The sequence below is a fragment of the Colletotrichum navitas genome (assembly GCF_030913465.1).
Source record: "Colletotrichum navitas strain CBS 125086 chromosome Unknown LY79scaffold_18, whole genome shotgun sequence".
NCBI lineage: Eukaryota > Fungi > Ascomycota > Sordariomycetes > Glomerellales > Glomerellaceae > Colletotrichum > Colletotrichum navitas.
In genome coordinates, this window is record NW_026850564.1 from 494,689 (window position 1) to 515,274 (window position 20,586).

Below are 20,586 nucleotides of genomic sequence, written 5' to 3' on the forward strand. Positions count from 1 at the left end.
GTAACGGAGATTGTGAGGCGTTTTAATCTGGGACATGGGAGTTGCCAAAACGACCCATAAAAGAAGCACATTACCTTGGTAGGTATGTATGAATAGCGACGTTGGGCTAATCTGCTTAGACGGTTGCAGAGCAAAACATTGTACGAAAAGTAGTCAACAGAAGCAGTGGGCAGGCAGCATGGACCTGCCCGTGTTCTCCCACCTCTCGATAGGTGCCTACCTAGTTGGGTCGGTTGCACAGGTCCACCGCAGAGGATTTTGGCTGAACAGGCACGACTTGGCCGCCTTCACCACGTACGGGATCGAAAGCGTGGGATTAGATATCCGTGGTTGTGTGTAAAAGATGCGCTCTGCAATTGCGATGTGAACCGGTCTGAAGTTGACGTGGTCCCCGCAGCGTGCTAGTAGACATCGTACCTAGGTAGATAGTTGACCGCACAACGCTTAGCGCCGTCACTTGCATACCTAGGTCCCTAGCTTAACGGCCTGGTTTGTCGTCAGTGCAGTGAGCGCAGACCCCTAGCTATGTCCACACTGGCCGACGCCTGCTGTCACGTAGTTCGCCTGCTGTCACGTAGTTCGCCTGCTGTCACGTAGTTACTGTCAATATTGAGAAGATGTGCGCGCGCAAGAGCAAGAAGCGGCAATCCCATCTCCTTCGTGTTCCGTGGGTGTCCGGGTCTGCGAGCGCAGGGTCACCGAGTTCGGATAGGAGGCGATTAAGAGACAGACTGAGGCAAAAGAGACGACGACATTGACATGGGTGCCGGGGGGGTGGGTGCAGAGCAGAGCAGAGCAGAGCAGAGCAGAGCAGAGCTCGTGTAAGGCCGGGCAACTCGACGAAAGGGGCATACGAGATGATGGCAATGCAAGAAGAGGCAAGGCATCGCAGTCCGGAAGTGCACCGTGTAAGATGAGAGATACAGGCTTGGCCAGTGTCTCCCGACTTCCTACGAAGACGGCGATTGTGCCTGAAGGAGCCAGAGAGCAGGGCAAGGTTTAAGCAAGTACATCATATCGGGTAGGAAGACTGGAGCAGCTACACTAGAAGGAGGCGACAGAATGCAACGGCGCTGGCGAGAGTCACGATAAACTTTGTTTTGAGATGGGCCAAACAGACAAGAGCAGCAGGTGTTGCGACGTGCCTGAGAAGGAAACATAGGCGGGTGTGTGGTGTGGGCTTCATTTCCTCCTCGAACACCCTCTGCTAACCTCGTTGCGGTATCGTAGCAGCAGAGCTAGTACCGCTGTGGGGGACGTGGAGAAGGTGACGGTGATGTGCCCCCGATGAGGTGACTTGCTTGTGGCAGTGGGCGAGGATCACGGCGGACTGGGTCCGTTTCGGTCAAGGGTCCTTCCTGATCATGATGTTGACGGTCCCGGCGCTCCAGGGGTTAATCGAGAACAAGAGACGAGTCGTTGCTGTGCACTCGGCGAGGTGGAGGAGGAGCCGTGATCCACAGTTCTTGCTGTCGACAGTCGATAGTGCGCTGCGATGGCAGGGAGGTACGTAGTTGCGCAGATGTCAACACGACTTGTCTATAGCAAATAGGCAGGTAGGTAGGCAGGCAGGCCAGATTGCCCAGGTCAGGTCTGCGTCGAGGGGAACCGAATGTCCTGCAGGTAAAGTGGATGGATGGGACCGAACATATGACGAGAAGTCGGGGCAGCCGGGAAGGGGGAAAAAAAACAAAAAAAGGAAGAGGGACAAGACATGGGAAGTGGATAGGCGTTGAGTGGATTGAACCACTATAACACCCACGAAATGCGAATTGGACACGTCTTTAAGTCCGCAGTTCGACTTGGCAAGGGAACGGCTAGAACGACAATTCCATCACTAATCATCGAAGCTACTATTCGCGCTCTACGCGAATATGGACAACGGTCGGGCGTATATTGCCATGCAATAAACACAAAGCTTCGCCTCGAAGAAGGAAGGAAGGAGCAATCAATGCCAAGGCGCGGTCCGTTGCAGGCGGACACTTGGAGAAGCAGAGACAGGCAAGAGCATGAGCCATCAACCATCTCTACGCGGCAGGCGAGAACTCGAATGGAAAGACAGGTGGGGGTTGGGTTGGGTTGGCAGGAGGACCTGCAGGTCGCGACCCCGTGCGAGCTCGAGAGACGAAGATACGTACCCGGCTGGACAGACTACTATAGTAGACATCCGAACGCGGGAGGCAAGCGCAACTCTGGATGGGCTGCAAGAGCACCTCAGGAAGGAAGGAAGGAAGGAACTGGGAGGTGGAGCCGGTCCTTTGAGGGAATACCCGATACTAATTGGCCAGGTTCATGACGGGATTGAATCAGTCCCCCGGCCGCCTCGAGGCACTTTTAGCCTGGCGAACCCTGTCCGGTCCATTTTGAGTTTTCTACTCGATGCGGGTTAATATCGTACCCACTCATAGGAGGCACTGTACCCGTCCAGTGACGGAAGGCACGAGCTAGGAATTACCCACTGAATGACGGGGACACGGCCCTGAACGGGGAGGGGAGGGGGGACACCAAGCGCTGCCGAAGTCAGTGTCATGCTGGATAGTGTACGATTGAGAACTTGACAAATGCCTGACCCGCTGCCTGGTGGCCCTGACCTGGGTAAGGGGTTGGTCGGTGAGAACGAGGAGTTGTGGCGGGGGGGGGGCTGAGAGGGAACGAGGTTGGTACGAGGCATTAACGATTGAGCAACTGCCATCAGCAGGGCTCTAGAGTGGGAAACTTAGGAGCGTCGTCACGACCTACCTACTTACGTCGGGCGGTGCTTTCCTGCATTCGCCGTCCCTTACCCCGACCACCCGACATCACGTCAGGTCATTATCCATTAGCAGTCATTGTTAGGGACTCAAGGCACGAACCCTGACATGACAGAGGACAGAGATGACTTCCGCCGGCAAGAAGAGCAGGAAAGAGGAGCCGGGAAGAGTTGGCAGGTGCAGTTACTCGTCGGTAGCATTCAACGTCCTGCTTCTATCGACCTTCTACGCCCAAGAGCCAAGTACACTAAGGTAGGCGGGCGAGACATGGCAGCAAGACAGTCTTGTGTGAGACCTGAGACCTTTTCCTTCGCAGGTGCTCCTACTTCTTCTTCGACACATTCTATACCAAACTACGCAGTTGAGAGGCTTTGGATAGCCTGTGCACCGGCGCCTACTCTGGTTCGTCATCCCACCGGCTGGGCTTGCTCCGGCTCTGGCACCGCCCGCGGCTCTCTCAACCTCGACGCTGCAACATCACAGGGCACAGGCACGTTTGAGCAGTGACCATGACCATGGCCGTAACCTTCCTCCATCACGGACTTACTTTTGTCGAGTTGCGCCTTTTCTCGATGCTCTATACACTACAATGCCGGCCGGAGTCGGCCTGCATCCCGCCTCTCCGAGTGCCTGCTGCACCACCCGACTCGCTCCCAAGGTCTGTTCCTTGTCGGTTGACTGCGGCAGTTTTGGGCTACCTGGAGCAAAGGCCCTACTCCGAAGAGTGTTTTCCTTGGGAAGAGAGGAGACTTAACATCGATAATAACGATTGATAACCCACGCTTCAATATCCTCAATATCCGTACGTAGTAATGTCTGGCAGAAGCATTGCATCAACGTCGGATATTGCTCTAGATATCCTGGTTCAATATCCCTATGACCCAGTCACCAGTTCAACATGGAAAATCAACGATCCCGGCACCTTCCCCGATGGTGCTTAGTTAATATACGTTAAGCTAAGGTACTGTATATTGGACCGTCGTAGCTTGACTTTGCTGACCTCAGGCATCAGGTCAGCGCGAAGCACGCCGTCTCGCTCTCGCGTCCGCTACTCCAACCTCCACCCCCCTTCCAACTTGGCCGGACCACGCTCCGATCGCATCTCACTCGGGAAACGGCGCGAGCCATTCTTCCATTTCCGCATCACCCTGCAGGTAATCACATCGGTCTGTCTGTCTATCTGTCTCTCGGCATTTGTGTGACCATGAGCGTGCATCTGGTGACTGACCACCCCCAGAAGCACCCTCACCATGAACCGCGCGCCGTCTCGCCTGACTTGACCCATGTGGCCGCCACTCCGACCCAGACCCAGGCCATCAACGCTCTCTCAATAGACAGCCAGCCATATTCGGTCGCTGCTGCAGCCGTGGCTCGAAGCTTCTGCGACTACTGCACCTCTCTGCATGCACCCGGCCGTGACCCCCGCCCCTCCCAAGACGTCGACCAAGTAGGAAGAAGAAGCACAAGTACGGATACACCAAGCCAAAGTCGAGATCCACCTCCAAGGCACACCAGATGCTGCGTACCTAAAATCATGTCATTATAGTCGTGTACCTTGTCTCTCGACGAAGCGGCTTTAAGGCCAGGAAGGCAGGCGGTCAGCCGCCATCAACCTGTACTCCATCGCACAACGGTCCCCTCGTCCTGTCGGTACATGGAAGCCGCTCAGGTACCTTGCACAACCGTCTAAACATCTACGAATGGGAAGCCAGTGTACCTCCTCACCTTGCCTTAGACTGCTGATGCGTTTGCCTACGGTACCTCGAGACAGCTATCCTCCTGCTTAGAGCATACCGACCGAAATGATGATTGTCGTTTCTGTTCAAGGCTCATTTTTTTCTTTTTCTTCTTCTTCTTTTTTTCTTCTTTTCCAAATCGCTTCGCCTCGCTTCGCTTCCTTCCGTGTGTCAAATATTGACATTTGTTTACTATGCATCCTGGGGCGCGGTAGCTCGGATTGCGTGTCTCTCCATTTGTCTGTTTGATGAGACAGGTTGCCTCTGTTTCTCACGTTTCCTGGGGAACCCTTTCTTCCCTCTTTTGTTTAGAAGTAGGGTAGCGAGGTATCCGAGCACCGCCAATCTCGACACCCGAGAGGCTCGAGAGAGGAATACCGGTATGTGAAAGAGGCGAGGGGCAGGGGGAAGAAAGGAAAAAGAAAAGAAAAAAACCCGACCATTGCCGTCTCGGATAGGTATCCCACGCACAATTGCCAGGTACATTGGCAGGAATGCGGCAGCACGATGCCAAAAATGCAATGCGACTGGTTCGTGGGATTCCGGACACGGCACCTCGACCTACGCGGACGGCGGGGCCATAGTACGTACCCCTCCATCACAACCCGGGTTCCATCAACTGCCATCATGAGGACCGACCCACCAACCCTGGCCCAGGTGCGGGCACAGACTGTTAGCTTCCCCTTTCAGGAACTCGTCCTACGAACATGCCTGGACGCCTCCGCATTTGTGCCTCTCTTTCTACTTCTCTCGCTCTGTATTCTGTATTAATATTGCTTTCCATAGTGCATTGTGCGGTTTTATGTTTCTCTGCCGCCCTCTTCCCTGGCGTCTCCTCGTGATCGTTACTTGGCTTAGTTCTCGGCCGATTGACTGGCACCGCTGTCTCCGTCCATCAACCTTGTGCCCTCGCTGTTTCTGTCGCCGTAGCTCGCGCAAGAACCGGACGCGACGAGGGAAAAGAAGGACCCAGGAGATTGCGCCTGTTCCATAGATAGATAGGTTTGCTAGCGTCCTTGTACGTATGTAAGTCATTACGGATCTTCGTATGAGTCTAATCCTGCGCAATGAGGCCTTGAGTGATGATACAGGCGGCAGCATCACGAGTCGTGAGGCGCACTCGATGAACCATGGCATCCAGCATATCTTTTGCTCGGCCCGCACAATGACCTTCCTCTTCCTCTCACCTCACGCTGGACCCCCAGGTCCCTTTGGCCTCTGCTTCCTCGGTCTACCTCCCCAAACCCACACCCCTCTCGAGTGATTCACCCTGGCATGTGCCTGCTCAGGGCGCGCGCATCGTCTTGTCAACCAGAGAGTCATGGAAGTTGGCGGCCGGGCCCGAACAGAAGAAAAACCGAGTTGCGAGGCCTGGATGTTTGAACGAACCGCGCCGTTGACAGCCTTGCTTTTCTGAAATCACCCCCCCCCCCCCCCCCCCCCTCTGCCGAACCACCAGGAGGGGGGGCAGAGCGAAGAAGAAGAAAAAAAAAAAAAAACGCCGCCAGAAACATCACCTAAGTCTGACCAGCCCGCCAGCAAAACCCTCCTCTCTCTCCTCAGTCAGGCGTCTGTGTCTGCTATATTGACACGCTCTTAATATTGCCTACTGGCTCCACCATACCCGGACAGGGATGCTGCGACTGGATGTGTGCCCCAAGCGAGCTCTACTCGGCCCCTGGTCTCTAGCAATCTCGTGAACCGACTTCCTTCCCCCTCCTCTCCCACACGCCCCTCTTAGCCCAGACACCTTCCCGTTTCCTGCCTTTCATCGGCGTCTCTGCCCAACGGTCTTGTAGAGATTTAGCGGGTCACTGGCCTTGGACAGCTGTCGGAAGATTCTCTGTCTACGCTAACAGTCTTCTCCTCCTCGGGCTACCCCCCCCCCCCCCCCCCCCACCTCCTTGACCCCTGACCTGTTTTTTTGCCATGGATCTTCCATTGGTTGACAAGGGGTGATGGCGGCCTTCCCAGCCTGCGATTTCTCCTCGAGAGATGGTCCTCTGCCCCCGTGCCTCCTCCGTACGATCCATGCCAGGCTCTTCTCCGTCCCTCCATCTCGACGGGGCTACTTACCGCACATGCCACCCTGCTCGCCAGGGTCAGTAGTGCCAACCCTGGGGGCTTGCCGTCAACTCTCTTCCAATGCCTTTGGCTGCTAGTGATGCCAGTTTGTGCAAGGGAGTCGCTCGCGCCTCCGGCAGAAGCGGGGGTGCATTGAAGCGTGTGGGTGTTTCTCGCTTTGTGTGCGTGTGGGCGTGTGGGCGTGTGGGCGCGCGCGAGCGTGTGGGTGTATACTATGGACAAGAGTCTCCGCGCGCCAGTGGGAGAACCAGAGAACGAGGGCAAGAGGGAGAGACAGACAGACAGACAGAGAGAGTGTGTGTATGCGTATGCGTGTGTCCAACTGGGGCTGCTCGACCCGCGGACGTTCATGATACCTCTAGTGTACGCAAATATATGCGTCTTGCCTATCCCAAGTTTTATGTGTGGGTGCAAATATGGATGGATACGCACGCGAGGTACATGTAGACTGGTTCTCTCGTATGGAACGGGCGAATGGGAGTCCTCGATGCGCGGTTTCCATGCTAGAGCTCTCTCATCTTTCTTCAATTACTAGACCGTCATGTATACATACATACCTTTTCATAACCCGTAGGCCAGAGAGCTGCTAATACTATTGCTGCTGCGGGACTCGAAGGCCCTGAACCTGGCATCCTCAACTATACTCGTTTGCTCTTATCAAGCCGTTTCAGTGCCGCCGCCCCTCGTCCTGGACTTCGACTACCTCCTAAGTCCGTCTCCCCCTCCCCCTCCCCTTCCCCTTCCCCCCCCCCCCCCTCCCCATAGCGCCGCCTTCTAAGAAACAGTACTTCCCTAAACCTGGTCGCCTCTCTGCAGGGCGCATCCATAGGTACTCCATCATCGTAGCTCCATTACGTGCCTTGTTCTTCCGCTCACCAGATCGCCCGCTTCTTCTCCCCCTTCTCCTTCCAAGTATGGTTGCATGCACTGGTCGTCCTTGTCCGAAGAACCCGTTGTTACGTTGTACCGGTGACTTTGCCCTCGCCGCTGCCGCTGAAGAAGGACCAAGTCAACAGTCCAGCAGTGGAACAATATCCCGTCGTCGAGACATCACATCGACCCGACTCGACTCAACTCGACTCGACTCGACACAGACTTGACCTTGGCTGGCCTCCCCTAAACCCTGCTCCATCAGAGTATCCACCCCAGGACAGTGCCGAAGATTTTCACCAGACACCCCCCTCCAACATCTACCGTCCCTCTTGCTCTCCATCCCACCCCATCAGATACAAGTATACATCTTTCCCTGCAACCTTAAACACGATCAACTTCAACTTCACTCCTGCCTCTTCTACATCTCTCGACTCTTCGCCATTGCTTCCCGACACTAGCAACTCGCTCTCACACATTCCTTTCACGCTTTGCTTGCCCTCGTCAGGACCACTCACAAGATATAATCGCCTTGTTGATCGCCTAGCAAGGTCCAACCACCGCATATCTTATTTTATTTTATTTTTCGTGTGAAAGAGAGGCGCGCTTGGGTTCTGGAACAGGACTGCAGCGCTCCGATAGGGTATGCTCTAATGTCAACCACGGTAACTTACCCCGTCATGGCAGAGCTGAAGGAGCCGGCGCATTCCAACCTCTGGTCCAACTATGGGAGTCCCGTCCAAATGTCGTCTCGATTCAACAACAGCCTGGATTCCGGCCTCGGAGGCCACTCGTCCAGCTCACCACACGCGGGACGCCCGAGAAGCACCCACCCCAGCGTAGACCACGGGTCCTATCCCTATGGTCGCTATCCCCAGGACGAGTCGGACGCCTACGACAGACACTCGCACCCCAGCTTGACCTCTCACCACAGCTTCCCCAACCTCAAGAGACCCTACTCGCAGACCGAGCAGCCTCCGTACCAGGAGATTGTCCAGGATCTGAGGGACGATGGCTCCAAGCTGACTGTCAACCACGACCACAAGCTGCTCTCGTTCAAGAGGGTGCAAGACAAGCACACCATCGTCGACCAACATGGCCGGATGCAGCAGCTGGAGCTGTCCGCGCAGCTGCACGGCATGTTCTTCCTGTCTGAGATGCCTTCCAACGCCACCGACGGCTCCATTCTCCAACCCGAGTTGACGTGCTACCGACGAAACCTCTTCCAGATCAGCGGTTCGTTGATCACCCCGCGAGGTCAGCTCTCCGTCATCACCGAGACTGGGGAGACGGCGCCCGTAAGCAACACCGAAGTAACCATCTCCGCCATCGAGTCGGTCGACGGACACCCCGTCCGGCTCATTGTCATCCCGTGGAAGACACCCCCACCCAACTCCCCGGAGCTCACCCAGAACCCGGACCAGGAGCCGGCATCACTGCCCCTAATCCCTTTCCAAGACGACGGCTCTGAGGCCGAGGGAGACTACGCCGTGTACCCCATCGGTTGGCGCCGGTTGCAGTTTAGAATGTGAGTACTAGACCTACTCGGTCGCCCTCGGTGTCCGCGGACCCTGACTGACTTGGCACAGCGCAACGGCGAACAACGGCCGCCGGAAGGAACTCCAGCAGCACTTCGTGCTCCACCTCAAGGTTGTTGGAACTTTGGCCAACGGTAGCAAGGTCGTGCTTACCGAAGCGACCACTGCGCCTATCGTGGTGCGTGGCCGTAGCCCTCGCAACTTCCAGGCCAGAAAGGAGATCCCTTTGCTGGGGTCCAGTGCCGGCTCAAGGGGCCAGGCGCTGGTAGAGACAGGACTGGGCATTGTGGCGGGACCATTGGCAATCAAGCCGCAGGATGCCAAAGCAAGGGGACTAGATATGCAGATGCCCCGTTCTGCCTTCACATTTAGTGCAGGAGGTCCGAAGATGCCAGGTGCGCCGATGGGAGCCATGAGATCCAAGTAAGCCCCCCCCTCCCCCCGTTCTGTAACCAGGCCAGCCACCCGATCGACATGGCTGGGTTTCCGCCCCGCCTTTTTGGAAACAGACGCTGACGCAGCGGCAGCTCTTATCCCAACTGGTCTTCCTCGAATCCCGTTTCCATATCTCAGCTACCGCCGGCCGGCTCAGGAAGCTACCCAGCCACCACAATGGGAGCCGAACCATACCACAAACTCCCGCTGTCGGGCGGATCAAGCTTCAGCGCAGAGCCCCAAGACATGCCGCTACAAACATCGATGCCATCGATGCAGCTGTCGTTGGGAGCAAACGAACAACCTCCCATCAGGACCCAGTACGCCTACGTGCAGAGCACGACTGGCCCGCCGCCCGTGTCGGTGTCGGCCACCGCAATGGCAACAAGCTCGGATAACGCCCTCAGTGTGCCGAGATACGTTGACAACCCCCGGCCGACCAAGAGCCCCAGGCATGCCAGCCAGCCATCGATTGGGCCCATGTCACACCACGAGGCCTCTCCTGAATACCGGTATGGTTCCTCGTACGGCGCTGTGGGAAACAACCCGAGCGACATTGCGCCGTCAGCCTACAAGACCGAGGCACCCTCGTCGCACTCTGGCCCCGCTCGAGACTACTACCCGCCTTCGAGTTCGTGGACAACAACAGCCGGCGAGCCTGCGTCGACTGTTGCGTACAGCAGCAGCGAGGGGCGGCCATACGGTTTCCCCGACCATTACTCGAGCGGAGGCCCTGCACCGACGCCGAAACATGAGCACGGCCCTGCTCCGTCAGCCCCCGGGTCGTACAGCAGCGCCCACCGGGGCTCCTTCGATGGCATGAACCATTACTCCTGGAACGCTAGTTAGCTACGCGCATAAACTTGAATGTTGGGCGACGCCAGATATCCCCCACTATAGGGGATGATAATAGGTCGGGCCATAACGGCACCCGGGCCGGGAGAAGCAAGCTTTGTGGCCGAAGCTGTTGGTTTCCTGCCTGGGACGATAGCCCTGACTGTGTACCACCATATCTTCGATTCTTGGCCAGGAGAGCGATTGCGGTTCGGATACGATTTTTTTTGAATTTTTAGTAGGCAAGAGGATTCGATTCTGAAGCTTGTTGAGGTATGGGCCATCAACCAGGTGGAACAGTTTGCGGATCAAAATTTTGTCCTCCATCGGCGGTGAAGTCCAAACCTGCTCGACAATGGCATTCCTTTTTTTTTTTTTTTTCTTCTTCTTCTTCTTCTATTTCTTTTTTCTACCTTTTATGACAGGATCGGACCCCAGCATAATTCGGGTAGGCGCAGGAAAGAAGTGGTCGAGATCGGCGTCAAGAGACGGGCATTGTCTGGTAGCTGGGCATTTCGATACCACGAGAAGGATAGCATTGCCGTCGGATGCTCTGGCCGGATGCTTCTATCGCCAGCTCCAGGCCGTGCCGCGACATTGGGAGGGGACGGAGGTTACTTTAACGATGTATGGTATTTCTTGGATACATTCGGCGCCGGATATCGGACATGGAAAGCAATGAAAGGCATTGCAACCTACTCGGCATCATTTATACTGGACGTGCTAGCGTTGTTGGTGGTAAAGAGATGACAAGATGAAAGGCTATTGTGATGGAGGGGGGACCGTGTGGACTCAGCCTCGGGGATGGGATGAGGTTCCAGCCGGCAATGTTTTCAGCAAAGAGCCTCTTCCCGCCCGAGTGTCTGAGTCCCGCCATGTGGATCAGAGGGATCGGATCAGCTGGTTTGGTCGGAGCGGATCCAGACCGTCGGTAACCATTGTTGGTCTGTGAGGAACGAACGGGTGGTGTGGTGTGTTGGTTGCCTGTGCTTTTCCGTTGGTACCAATGTCGTCGACATTACGTACCACACAAGACATGGGCATTGTGGCGTTCCTTTTTTTGTGTGTGCACTGATTCCCGGAGATTGGACGAAATTAAGTGTTTAATTTGAGAGGGGAAGAGAGAGAGAGAGGGAGAGAGAGAGAAAGAGAGAAATAGGCCAGGAAATGCGCAAGCGAACAGGTAGACAAGATAACAAAGCATTCCAGCCCCAACCGACTTGGTTTCGCCGGTATGTGCTGTATACGGATGGGAGGGGGGGGGATCGCAGGATCTTGTATCTGCGCAGCCTCCGGTGTCACGGAGTAAGTAGGTGCGAACGCGAATACGGGCGCCTGGGTTGGCTATGGGCACTCGCGTTTGTTGATACGTTGACGCATACATGCGCGCAGCATGAGCGCAGCGGCGACACGGGCTTGGTTTGTCTGACAGTCTCTGCGTTCTCGGATTGCCATGGCCTGTGGGATGTCCCACTGATATGCACATACACAAACACATACTCGCTCCATCCTGACTCTTTCTCTCTCTCTCTCTCTTTCTCTCTCTCTCTCTCTTTCTCTCCCTCTCTCTCTCACACACACACACATTTAGTCAAACGACCCTACACGCTTCGATGTGTGTCCCGCCCGGTTGGGTCGCTTTTTCCAATAGCGTGACAGGACTAGTTCTGCGTTGGCGCTGGCGCCGGCGGGCAGGGCGTCGGCAGCCAAGATCGTGCCCGTCCTGCATGTTGCGGGAGGATTGGGAACCCACCAAGACTACCCGCTTTGAGCTTGCCGAGGAGGGGGGAAGGGTGACGGGATAGAACGTTGGGCTGCGGAAGGCGGAAGGCATCTCGACGCGCCGGGGCAAACCGGGGGTGGGGGGCGGAGACTAGCAAGCCAGCCCGCCTGCTACACCACCAGGAGCACCAGTCAATTCACGCAGCCCAGGGTGGGCAGGATGCCCGTTTCGGGCCACTAGCTGGCTGTGGAGGCTGGAATGCTACTACTACTACTACTACTACTGCCGGGCATGTGGGATTCGACCGGGTGCGCGCGTGTGTGTGTTGGGACAGCGTAGCAACGACAAGATGTAGGGAGGCGGCACGTACTAACACCATGGCTGAACCGGCTGGCTGGGTTGAACAAGCAGGATGGGGAGTCTCACGATTGGAGAGGGACCACAACAGGCAATGCAGGTTTGAGAGAGAGGGGAGGAGGAAGGAAGGGGAGGGACCCGAATGGCCGGGTTGAGTGACGATGATCCACTCCCTTTCTCTGCTGCCTCTCTCCCCAAAAAGTCGAGGCTTGAGGGGCCCAGAGAGACTACCGTATCCTCTGGGCAAATTGGCCAACCGCTAATTCTCAGGCTAACGGCAAAGAGTATCGCGGCCACCAGATAAGGGCTAGCGTGCTGGCAGAAACAGGGATCTAGAAAGGCAAAAGCAGGGGTTAGTCATTTACGTCAGCAGGAAGTTAAGGCGTAAGAACAGTAAATAATGGGCAAGTGGGCAGGTGGGTGGATAGGTGGGTATGTTGACCGCTTTCTATGATAGGTTTAGCGCTATGAGCGGCCACTTTCCCCTTTACCGTTAGCCTGAGAATTAGCGGTTGGCCAATTTGCTCAGAGGATACGGTAGACTACCTAGGCATATGGCTAGGCAACAGACAACGAGACGGGCTTGTCGTTTGCCCAGCAATCATGTCTTTTTTTCTTTTTTCTTTTTCTTTTTTTCGGCTTGGAAGCCAGGCGGCCCGCTTCACACCACTCCAGCACGCCTCTTCCCTCGTGCGATGTCACAGTCGCGGCATGTCCACCCACCCCCCTCCCTCCCTCATTGGCTGAAGGCGGCGGGAGCCGATGGACCCGATGGAACGGGGTGACATGTTTGTGACTGAGGTGAGGCGTGGGAAGATGAAATGGGAGACCCAGACACCCGTCACGCGGATTTTGGGGGGGGGGGGGGGGTGGTTGGTTGGTTTACCAACACGATGGACGGGAGTGGGCCGTTTGCGTTGGAAGGCGCCGCTGGAAAGGAGCTGAGAGCTGGAAAATGGGTTCGAGTTGCAGTGCATGTCTTGTGTACGGATACGGGCTGGGCGGTGGAGGAAGGGTGAGACGGGAGAAAACAGCCCCCGTCTGGGAGGCCCCCCCCCCCCCCCCCCCCCCAGATGTTGTTGGTAATGAGTGCGTCTGCAGACGTCTGCGTGCTCGTCGTTCCGGCCATAAAGGCGCCCGTCATTTGTAAAGTTAGGTAGGTAGGGAAGCGTATTACGTAGGTAGGTGTTGACCGGCTGTGAAGTGACATTTCGTTTTGGTGTCGAACTGCCTGCCTCAGGTATGTATCTGCGCCCAAAGGCGATAAGATAAGGCTCACGCTCTTGCGTCCCCCCGTTGAGCGTGCGGAAAATCTCAATCAAGGCCACCACCACTACGGTTTAGCCGCACCCGCTCCACCAAAAAAAAAAAAAAAAAAAACACTCCACAGTGCACGGCTGTTGTCGCCAATTGCTAGTAGTACGGGACTTTGCGCCGGGGACTGGCGATCGAAACCATACCATTTCGCAGTTTGTACGTCGCGAACCTTACGACAACCGGCAACCCCCGGATACGTTTCTCTCGCTCTCTCTCTCTCTCTCTGTCTCTTACTACCGACAATCTATAGCAACTCCCGGCAACCCGACGAAGTGGGCACTTCCTGCACGCAGCACCAGCCATGTTCGAGCTCCCGGACGCCAAGAGGTGAGGCATACCGCTCTGACGACGGCCCGCCATGCGCCGCAAATGCTGATCTGGATACCTACGCACGACAGAGTCCGGCGAGAGGACCTCGATGACTCCTCCGAGGGTGAGGCATCGGGCCACGACGAGCAGCAGGATGCGGAGCTCCTGGCCAAGCTCCACGCCCGCATGGCGGGGATGCTTGACCTGAGCGGCATCGACCAGGCGCCTGCCGTGACCGCCGCGGACGAGGACGCGGTGATGGCGGAAGGCCCGGGCCGCGACACCCAGCACGACGACGCCCCCGAAGAGTTCGAGTTCCGGCTGTTCACGACGACGGACCCGGCGACCAAGATCGCGCTGGTCGACGAGGACGAGCGCGCGCTGTTGGGCGATGGCGCCATGCTGCGCGGGCGGCCCCTGTCGTACTACATCGCAGGCGAGGCGACGCCCGAGGCCAGGGCGGAGATGGCGTTCGCGGCGGTGTCGGGCGACGAGGTGCTCGCGCGCGCGCGGCAGCGGTGGTGGGGGATGGAGATGCCGTGGCGGGTGACGCGGGTCCCCGGCGCTGCGGGGAAGGCGTCGAAGACGGCGACGGCGGCGGGAGAGGAGGAGACGGCGGCGGCGCGGAGGAGGCGGCCAGGGAAGAAGAAGCGCGTCGCGCTACGGCTCCGGGAGCGCGAGAGGAAGAAGAAGGACGAGGAGCAGGAGAGGGCCAAGATGAGCAAGGAGGAGGCGCTCAAGGAGAAGAAAAAACGGCTCAACCGGTTGAAGAAGCTGCGGAAGCGGGCCAAGGCCAAGGAAGGGAAGAAGGGGGACGACGAGTCCGGGTCCGGGTCCGGGTCCGACGGGGGCGACGAGTGAAGCGAGGCGACGGACGGACGTTGCGAAAAAGTCGTGGGCGATGCAACAAGACGAGGAGAGAAACCCGGAGGAGCATGGAGAGATGGAGGCTTCTGCACAACCGCGAGTCCGGACCTAGCGCGGGGCAGCGTCGCGACCGGTTCGAGCGGGCAGCGCCTTTTGAGACAGACGAGGTAGCTAGTCCATACCTACGCCACGTCTCGACCCCCCTTTCTACCCGGGACCGACAAGGGAGAACCGAGGCGTCGTTTGTTCAGTATCTTGACACTGCTCCCTTGTCCGTCGGCCGACCAAACTCTTCGCCTCCGTCTCCTCGGTCTCTGCCTTTTGGGCGCCTCATACCATGGTGGTTCCTTTGCGGCTTCGCGATCGGAAGGCCATTGATGAGTTGGTTGTCGGGCTGTGTCGGAAGGACCCAGCCGGGCGTGGCAACCCGGCTCAACTCGCCGGCACGGGGCAGTCCACGTGGGCCGATGGAATGGACGAGCGTGGCACAGTCGCTTGAGGATGAGGTACCCGAGGCGTCCCGTGTAGCGTCGCCACGGCATAACCGACGGGGCATCTACATCAATAACCTTGCAGGACCTTTTGTATTCGAGGTCGAAGTTGCCGCCACACTGTTAGCCTGACTCAGTAATCGACTTCGTATTAGATCCAAGGATGACTTTTAGCTTGCTGTCGCCAAGAACTCGCTTGAAAAAAGGCTGCGTCTAATTAGTGAAGTCTTATATACCTCACGACTTACAGACACAACTTCTACGAAGCTATCCAGACCACAACCACTGCTTGATTATCTCACAGCCTTGACTTCTGTCAACAGCAGCCCCACTGTCAGAAAGCTGGCCGTCAAATTACATCGAGGACTTTTAACCTTCTTACCATGAACGCTCGAAGAAAGGTCAAGATGCCGTCCTTGAAGCTCCGGCGGCGCATCTTCTCTCCGTCTGGTTTCTTGGATCCATAAGACTTATCAATATCATCTTTGGTAGGTGACGTTTGTTGTCCGAGGCTCTCGGAGCCCTTCAGACTTGAAGCAGCGAGTTGGTGACTCGGCCTGGCCGCTGTCACCGCCACAGACTTGAAGCAGCGACTTCTGGCTCGCCTGTATCGCGACACAAAAGCAACGCGGGGCCACGTTGAGCCGAGGCCGACTGCTCCTGAGCCAGGCCTAGCTATATCCTAATATCATGCTATCGAGTTTCGCTTCCGCTATGCGACTTTGGCTGGCTGGCCCGTTAGCTGGTTACTGCCGACTTCAGAGTGTTTCAGCAAGGCTTGAGTTGTTCGAATCCATGATTCTAGAACAACTGGTAGATTCACCTTGCCACCTAAGTCGTGAAGTGAGAGCGATATAAAAGATAATAAAAGAAGCAAAAAGACTTCAACATACGAATTTGTGCCATTTGGGTTATCATAAAAAAAAAACTAACGATACTGCCAAGACTGAATCTAGATATCATCATCCCACATCAACATTCTGACAGTCTATCTTCCTCCCTACAACTCCCGATCAGAACCTACTTCCAGCAGACTTGGATAGTGAAGGAGCGCACCACCCAGAACGTTCTTGCTGAGACTGAGGCCCTGGTGAGTTGGTGCAGATTGGCAAAGTTGCGAGACAGTGTCGATAGCAAGAAGTTTCCCCTGAGGTATCATCAGAAGCTAGACGACCTTGTTGCAATTGGCCTCGGCCTGGAACACATGGCCGTCTGGTTCTTACCCCGTATGCGGCAGGACAAAAGGGACTGACGTAACCCAAAGACACATAACTAGGCGGTCATCAGGGTGTTCATATCTTGCCAGAACCAATGGCACCAAGAGCGACAGAACCTTCCCACGGTCCACGGAGGTTGCGTGAGAACTATCGTAATACGGGGGACTATGGGCTGTACTTGCATAGAATTCCCAAGAGTACTTCTAGTGCATACATGTCGGGTAAGTACCTACCTACCTACCTATGTACTTGATTCATCCCCGCGGTAAGGTGTGTTGTGGTCAGTGGCCCAGCCCAACGCAGCTTCTTTCAGACAAGCAGCTCCAACTGACATTCCTGCCATATGAACGCGGAAAGTATGTCCCTCCTGCTTCTGCCACCTCTGCCACCGTGAGAGAGCTTTTGGTCAAGCTGGTTAGGGTATCCCGATATTGCCAGTTTCTGGGTTTGGGTTCGAGTGGCTGGTGGCCCAAGGCATTAAATCCAATTTATATAGCGGAGTAGGAAAACTCCCAGAAAAACTAGAAAAACCAAGAAGACGTCTCATCCGTCCAGACACTCGATATTATCAAGGATCAGAATGCCGGCAGCCACTGGTTCGATACTCTTCATCGGGGACGCATACTGGGCTGGAGATTTCTGTCGAAACCCTCACTTATAAGATGCGTTCCAGTGATCGGTTGGGTAGAAAGAACGGGGTGTGTTAGAGTTGTTAAAAGGGGGGAGAAATCATCTGCCCCCTTCTGTGGTCATGTTCTAAGGTATCATGGGTGGTTCCACTCCTCGGAACAGTCACGGAAGGACCGAAGTTGGCACCCCCCACTCTGTCCTTGGGTGCACTTCCGGAGTGCTTTTGGTCAAGTGCCCTCGAATTGTGTCCTCTGATCTTTCGGGAAAACAGTGATGAGGCATAGGTTTTGAGAGCGGCGCCCCTTAGGGGGTTGCATTGGACTCCAGACCGAGATTCTCAGTTTTCGACGATTGCGCGGACACGCGACCTTCGGGGATCAAAGAAAGTGTCAACGGTATGAGTAATAATCAAGTCAGGACTTGAAGATTACCTGCGAACCTGTATCTCTAGGGGCAGAGGTTAGGGGGATAGTCTCATCCCCTCAAGAATGCTTCCCAGAGCCTAGCTTCTCGCTTTTCATCAGGCAACTGTTACAACACCAGCAATACAGAGCACACCTAGGACCAAGTACTCCTAGGCTTGGGGAGACAGCAGACCATTACTAGAATTCTGGCTAAAGAGGTGCTAACAGTTCTTAGAAAACATAGGGAGGGTACGGATCTCTGCCATGGAACTCTTGGCGCGTCAGTATAGCGGTTTAATGCTTTGCCTCAGTATTTTAACGTGCTATAAGACACAACTCCATCACGTAACTAGATAAACGTGGCTAAAGGTCACCCTGACCCAAATAATCCCATACACAATAAAGCGACTTGGTAAGGAACCTGCGGTAGGACGGCATCTTGAGACATTTCACGAGATCCTACCAGGCCAGCCAGGGATACATACGTCTATAGTCGGTTCTAGATTTGTTGAAGGAGCCAAAAGCTTAACTTCCACCTGCGACAGTCTGTTACGCCGATGGCTTGGAGTACGCCGGCCTCTAGGCTGGCAAATAATGCCGATGCAACGACTACGCGGGCAACGTGTGGACGTCCGACCAAGAAGACTGCAGCACTCCTTGCCCCGGTGACGCCTCGCAAACTTGCGGCGGTGCCGACGTCATCAAATTCTTCGAGGTCAAGCTCGACGATACCCTGCCACCCGGTCCCATCCCCAGCGACGAGCCTACCGAGCCTACCGCGTCCGCGACCACTACCTCCGCCGCCAAGATGCGCCTACCACTCCTAGCACGATTCCTTATGTTCGACACCTTCTTACTGGAAGATCTCTTCCGACCAGCACATGCAACGCAGACACTCCATGTGAGAATGCGGCATGCTGCGGTGCCAACGGACTGTGTGGTCACTCACCAACGGAGTGGGACAAGGGTAACTGCACCTCAAACTGTAATACAAAAGCTCAATGTAGGCAATACGGCAAAGGCTGCCAAAAGGAGTTTGGTGGTTGCGGTAATGTCATGAGGCCATCCTGCTCAGGCAATTTTGTCTCCAAGCGTACAATTGGCTACTATGAGGCTTGGTCAAATGCCCGTAGTTGTCAGGCAGTCTCGCCGGAAGGTCTCAATCTGAACGGCTTCTCCCACATCAACTTGCATTCTTCGACCCCCATACATTCCAGATTGCCTCCATGGGCACGGAGACCGAAACGATGTACAGCCGATTTACAGCACCGAGAAAGAACAATGTCGGGCTAGAAGCATGGATATCTGTCGGCGGGGCAAATGCTTCGCTACACTGACCTGATGGACAACCGCGAAGCCGGAAAGATCTTTGACAAATGCCGCCAACCGCCGGAAGCCTTTGTGGTGCACACAATCACACTCATCATCGACCCCGACTCCAGAGTCCCCGTGGAGTGGCACTTGACCAAGATGGCTCTCTCACGGCCGGTTTGGGAACTTGGCTTTGATGGTCTTCTCGACAATTCCTAGACAACAGTGTCGCGGATAATATCCGTATACCGACGATCAGCGGACAGAAGTACCCAGATTATGCCCTTCTTAATTCGGACGTCTACTTTAAGAACCACGCGGCGGAGGTGGATTTGAGAGACGCGTGGCCCAATGGCCCTGCGGGAAAACATTGGGTTGAGCCAGCGGGACTGGTATTGGAGGGTGCTAACTTGACGCGGGTAGCGACTCCAGAGGGAATGCGCCATCACCTCTGACTCAATGAGTGCGCGGATGACAGTTACTCACGAGAAATCCACAAGCTAAAGAATGTGGCCAGGAATTTCAGGGACAAGGCGCAGAGGGCAGCCGACTCACCTGCTGAAGCCTGCTGAAGCGCCCGCGCCTGAGCCAACAGCTGTCTCGGAGCACAGCGAACTTCAAGCCCCACCTCCAAGCCAGCCAGGACGGTCTTTTGACTCTGATATCCCTATATATCCTGGTGTTAATGTAACTGGGCTTACACTGCGGTTTACAACCCTGATGAAAATCATCATATGATGATGTTATTGCCTCTGCTTGTGCCTGCATCATCAATGATTCATATATTATATGTCTGCCTGCCTCAGCCATTCCGCTAACTTCTTGCAGCCTTCTTTGCCATTGTAATCTTCCGGCCATCCATTTTGGAGCATAATCACCTCGATTTCCTTGCCAGAAGTCAGTAGGTTCCCGTTAGGCCGAGAGTGAAGCGACACACCTGTATTTCCTTGCTCCATCCCCCATCACGCCAAAGGAGACCAGGCCATTCATGGCGAGGGAGACCAAAATAAGAAAGATTCTTGTACTTTTCGAGTATTCCCTTCAATCACGATTCCAGTGGAAGAGTAACAGCATCGCACAACTTCTCTCTCCACATCCGTGGATCGCCCTCATTATACGTCCCTACCGGCTCAGGATAAATAGGCCCAGCAATAATATATTTGGTCACCGTGCCGTCCATGGTGTCTCGAATCCAGATGTCGCCATCTCTGTTCACACTCATAGTGAGCTGAAACACCCAAGGTGGAAACTCATCAGACGACTGAAGATCGTGACGCAGAAGGGGCAGCCATTTGGGCTTGTACACCACAGTAGCAGGGATGAGTATCACAGCGGTACAGTAGTTAATCGGAAACGTCTCGGGCGTGATCCAAACAGGGTCGCCGTCGATACACGGCAAGTGTCTGATCAATTCGAGGGTGCGTTCAGGCAAAGACCGCATCCCAGCGGCCGCGAGCGATTCAGCCGTGATTTCTGGCCAGCCTCCCGGCGGAGCGCGACGCACCAGAGATGGGTCAACATGAGGCAGGCTCTGGTAAAAAGACGCCAGCGAGTCAACAATGTTATCGCGTGAGTATCGGGGCTGTTGGCCAGGGAGACGTGGGTCTGGTGGGAGATCTTGCGGATCCGGTATCGTCTCCATCTTGGCTTTTGAAGTCGAGTACGGAGTACTCTTACGCGTATTAGCACTTGTCAAGGGAGGAAACGCGACG

General features: G+C 55.6%; 6 protein-coding genes across 6 annotated transcripts; 4 read left to right on the forward strand and 2 right to left on the reverse strand.

Annotated features, from left to right (window-relative positions):
• Nucleotides 1-2,561: 2,561 nt before the first annotated feature.
• On the forward strand, nt 2,562-3,257 carry LY79DRAFT_578458 (uncharacterized protein; the record flags this gene model as incomplete). Its single annotated transcript, XM_060559954.1, has 2 exons — nt 2,562-2,595; nt 2,836-3,257. The coding sequence occupies 2 exons, from the start codon at nt 2,562-2,564 to the stop codon at nt 3,255-3,257; spliced, it is 456 nt and encodes a 151-aa protein (XP_060416001.1).
• Nucleotides 3,258-4,557: 1,300 nt separating this feature from the next.
• Nucleotides 4,558-5,927, reverse strand: LY79DRAFT_548739 (uncharacterized protein). Its single transcript, XM_060557421.1, has 2 exons — nt 5,273-5,927; nt 4,558-5,069 (listed from the first exon to the last, which is right to left on the reverse strand). The coding sequence occupies exons 1-2, from the start codon at nt 5,621-5,623 to the stop codon at nt 4,758-4,760; spliced, it is 663 nt and encodes a 220-aa protein (XP_060416002.1). The 5' UTR covers nt 5,624-5,927; the 3' UTR covers nt 4,558-4,757.
• A 2,194-nt stretch (nt 5,928-8,121) lies between these two features.
• Nucleotides 8,122-10,263, forward strand: LY79DRAFT_578459 (NDT80/PhoG like DNA-binding family protein; the record flags this gene model as incomplete). Its single annotated transcript, XM_060559955.1, has 3 exons — nt 8,122-8,969; nt 9,031-9,402; nt 9,501-10,263. The coding sequence occupies 3 exons, from the start codon at nt 8,122-8,124 to the stop codon at nt 10,261-10,263; spliced, it is 1,983 nt and encodes a 660-aa protein (XP_060416003.1).
• A 932-nt stretch (nt 10,264-11,195) lies between these two features.
• LY79DRAFT_129048 (uncharacterized protein) lies at nt 11,196-12,082 on the forward strand. The gene has a single exon (XM_060550833.1). It carries the CDS (start codon nt 11,416-11,418, stop codon nt 11,902-11,904), a length of 489 nt encoding a protein of 162 aa, XP_060416004.1. The 5' UTR covers nt 11,196-11,415; the 3' UTR covers nt 11,905-12,082.
• Nucleotides 12,083-12,728: 646 nt separating this feature from the next.
• On the forward strand, nt 12,729-14,815 carry LY79DRAFT_589028 (uncharacterized protein; the record flags this gene model as incomplete). Its single annotated transcript, XM_060560988.1, has 2 exons — nt 12,729-12,744; nt 13,896-14,815. 2 exons carry the CDS (start codon nt 12,729-12,731, stop codon nt 14,813-14,815), a joined length of 936 nt encoding a protein of 311 aa, XP_060416005.1.
• Nucleotides 14,816-19,528: 4,713 nt separating this feature from the next.
• Nucleotides 19,529-20,517, reverse strand: LY79DRAFT_548750 (uncharacterized protein; the record flags this gene model as incomplete). Its single annotated transcript, XM_060557422.1, has 1 exon — nt 19,529-20,517. A coding segment is annotated over one exon (598 nt), but the record flags the coding sequence as incomplete, so codon positions are not given.
• Between the last annotated feature and the right edge of the window lie 69 nt (nt 20,518-20,586).

Excerpts from the sequence above, each read along its gene's own strand:
- LY79DRAFT_129048 (XM_060550833.1), top strand. The coding sequence starts at position 11,416 with ATGCGCAAGCGAACAGGTAGACAAGATAACAAAGCATTCCAGCCCCAA.
- LY79DRAFT_548739 (XM_060557421.1), bottom strand. The coding sequence starts at position 5,623 with ATGCCATGGTTCATCGAGTGCGCCTCACGACTCGTGATGCTGCCGCCT. Across the intron at positions 5,070-5,272 it reads ACATAAAACCGCACAATGCA|TATGGCCCCGCCGTCCGCGT; the intron begins CTATGGAAAGCA and ends AGGGGTACGTAC.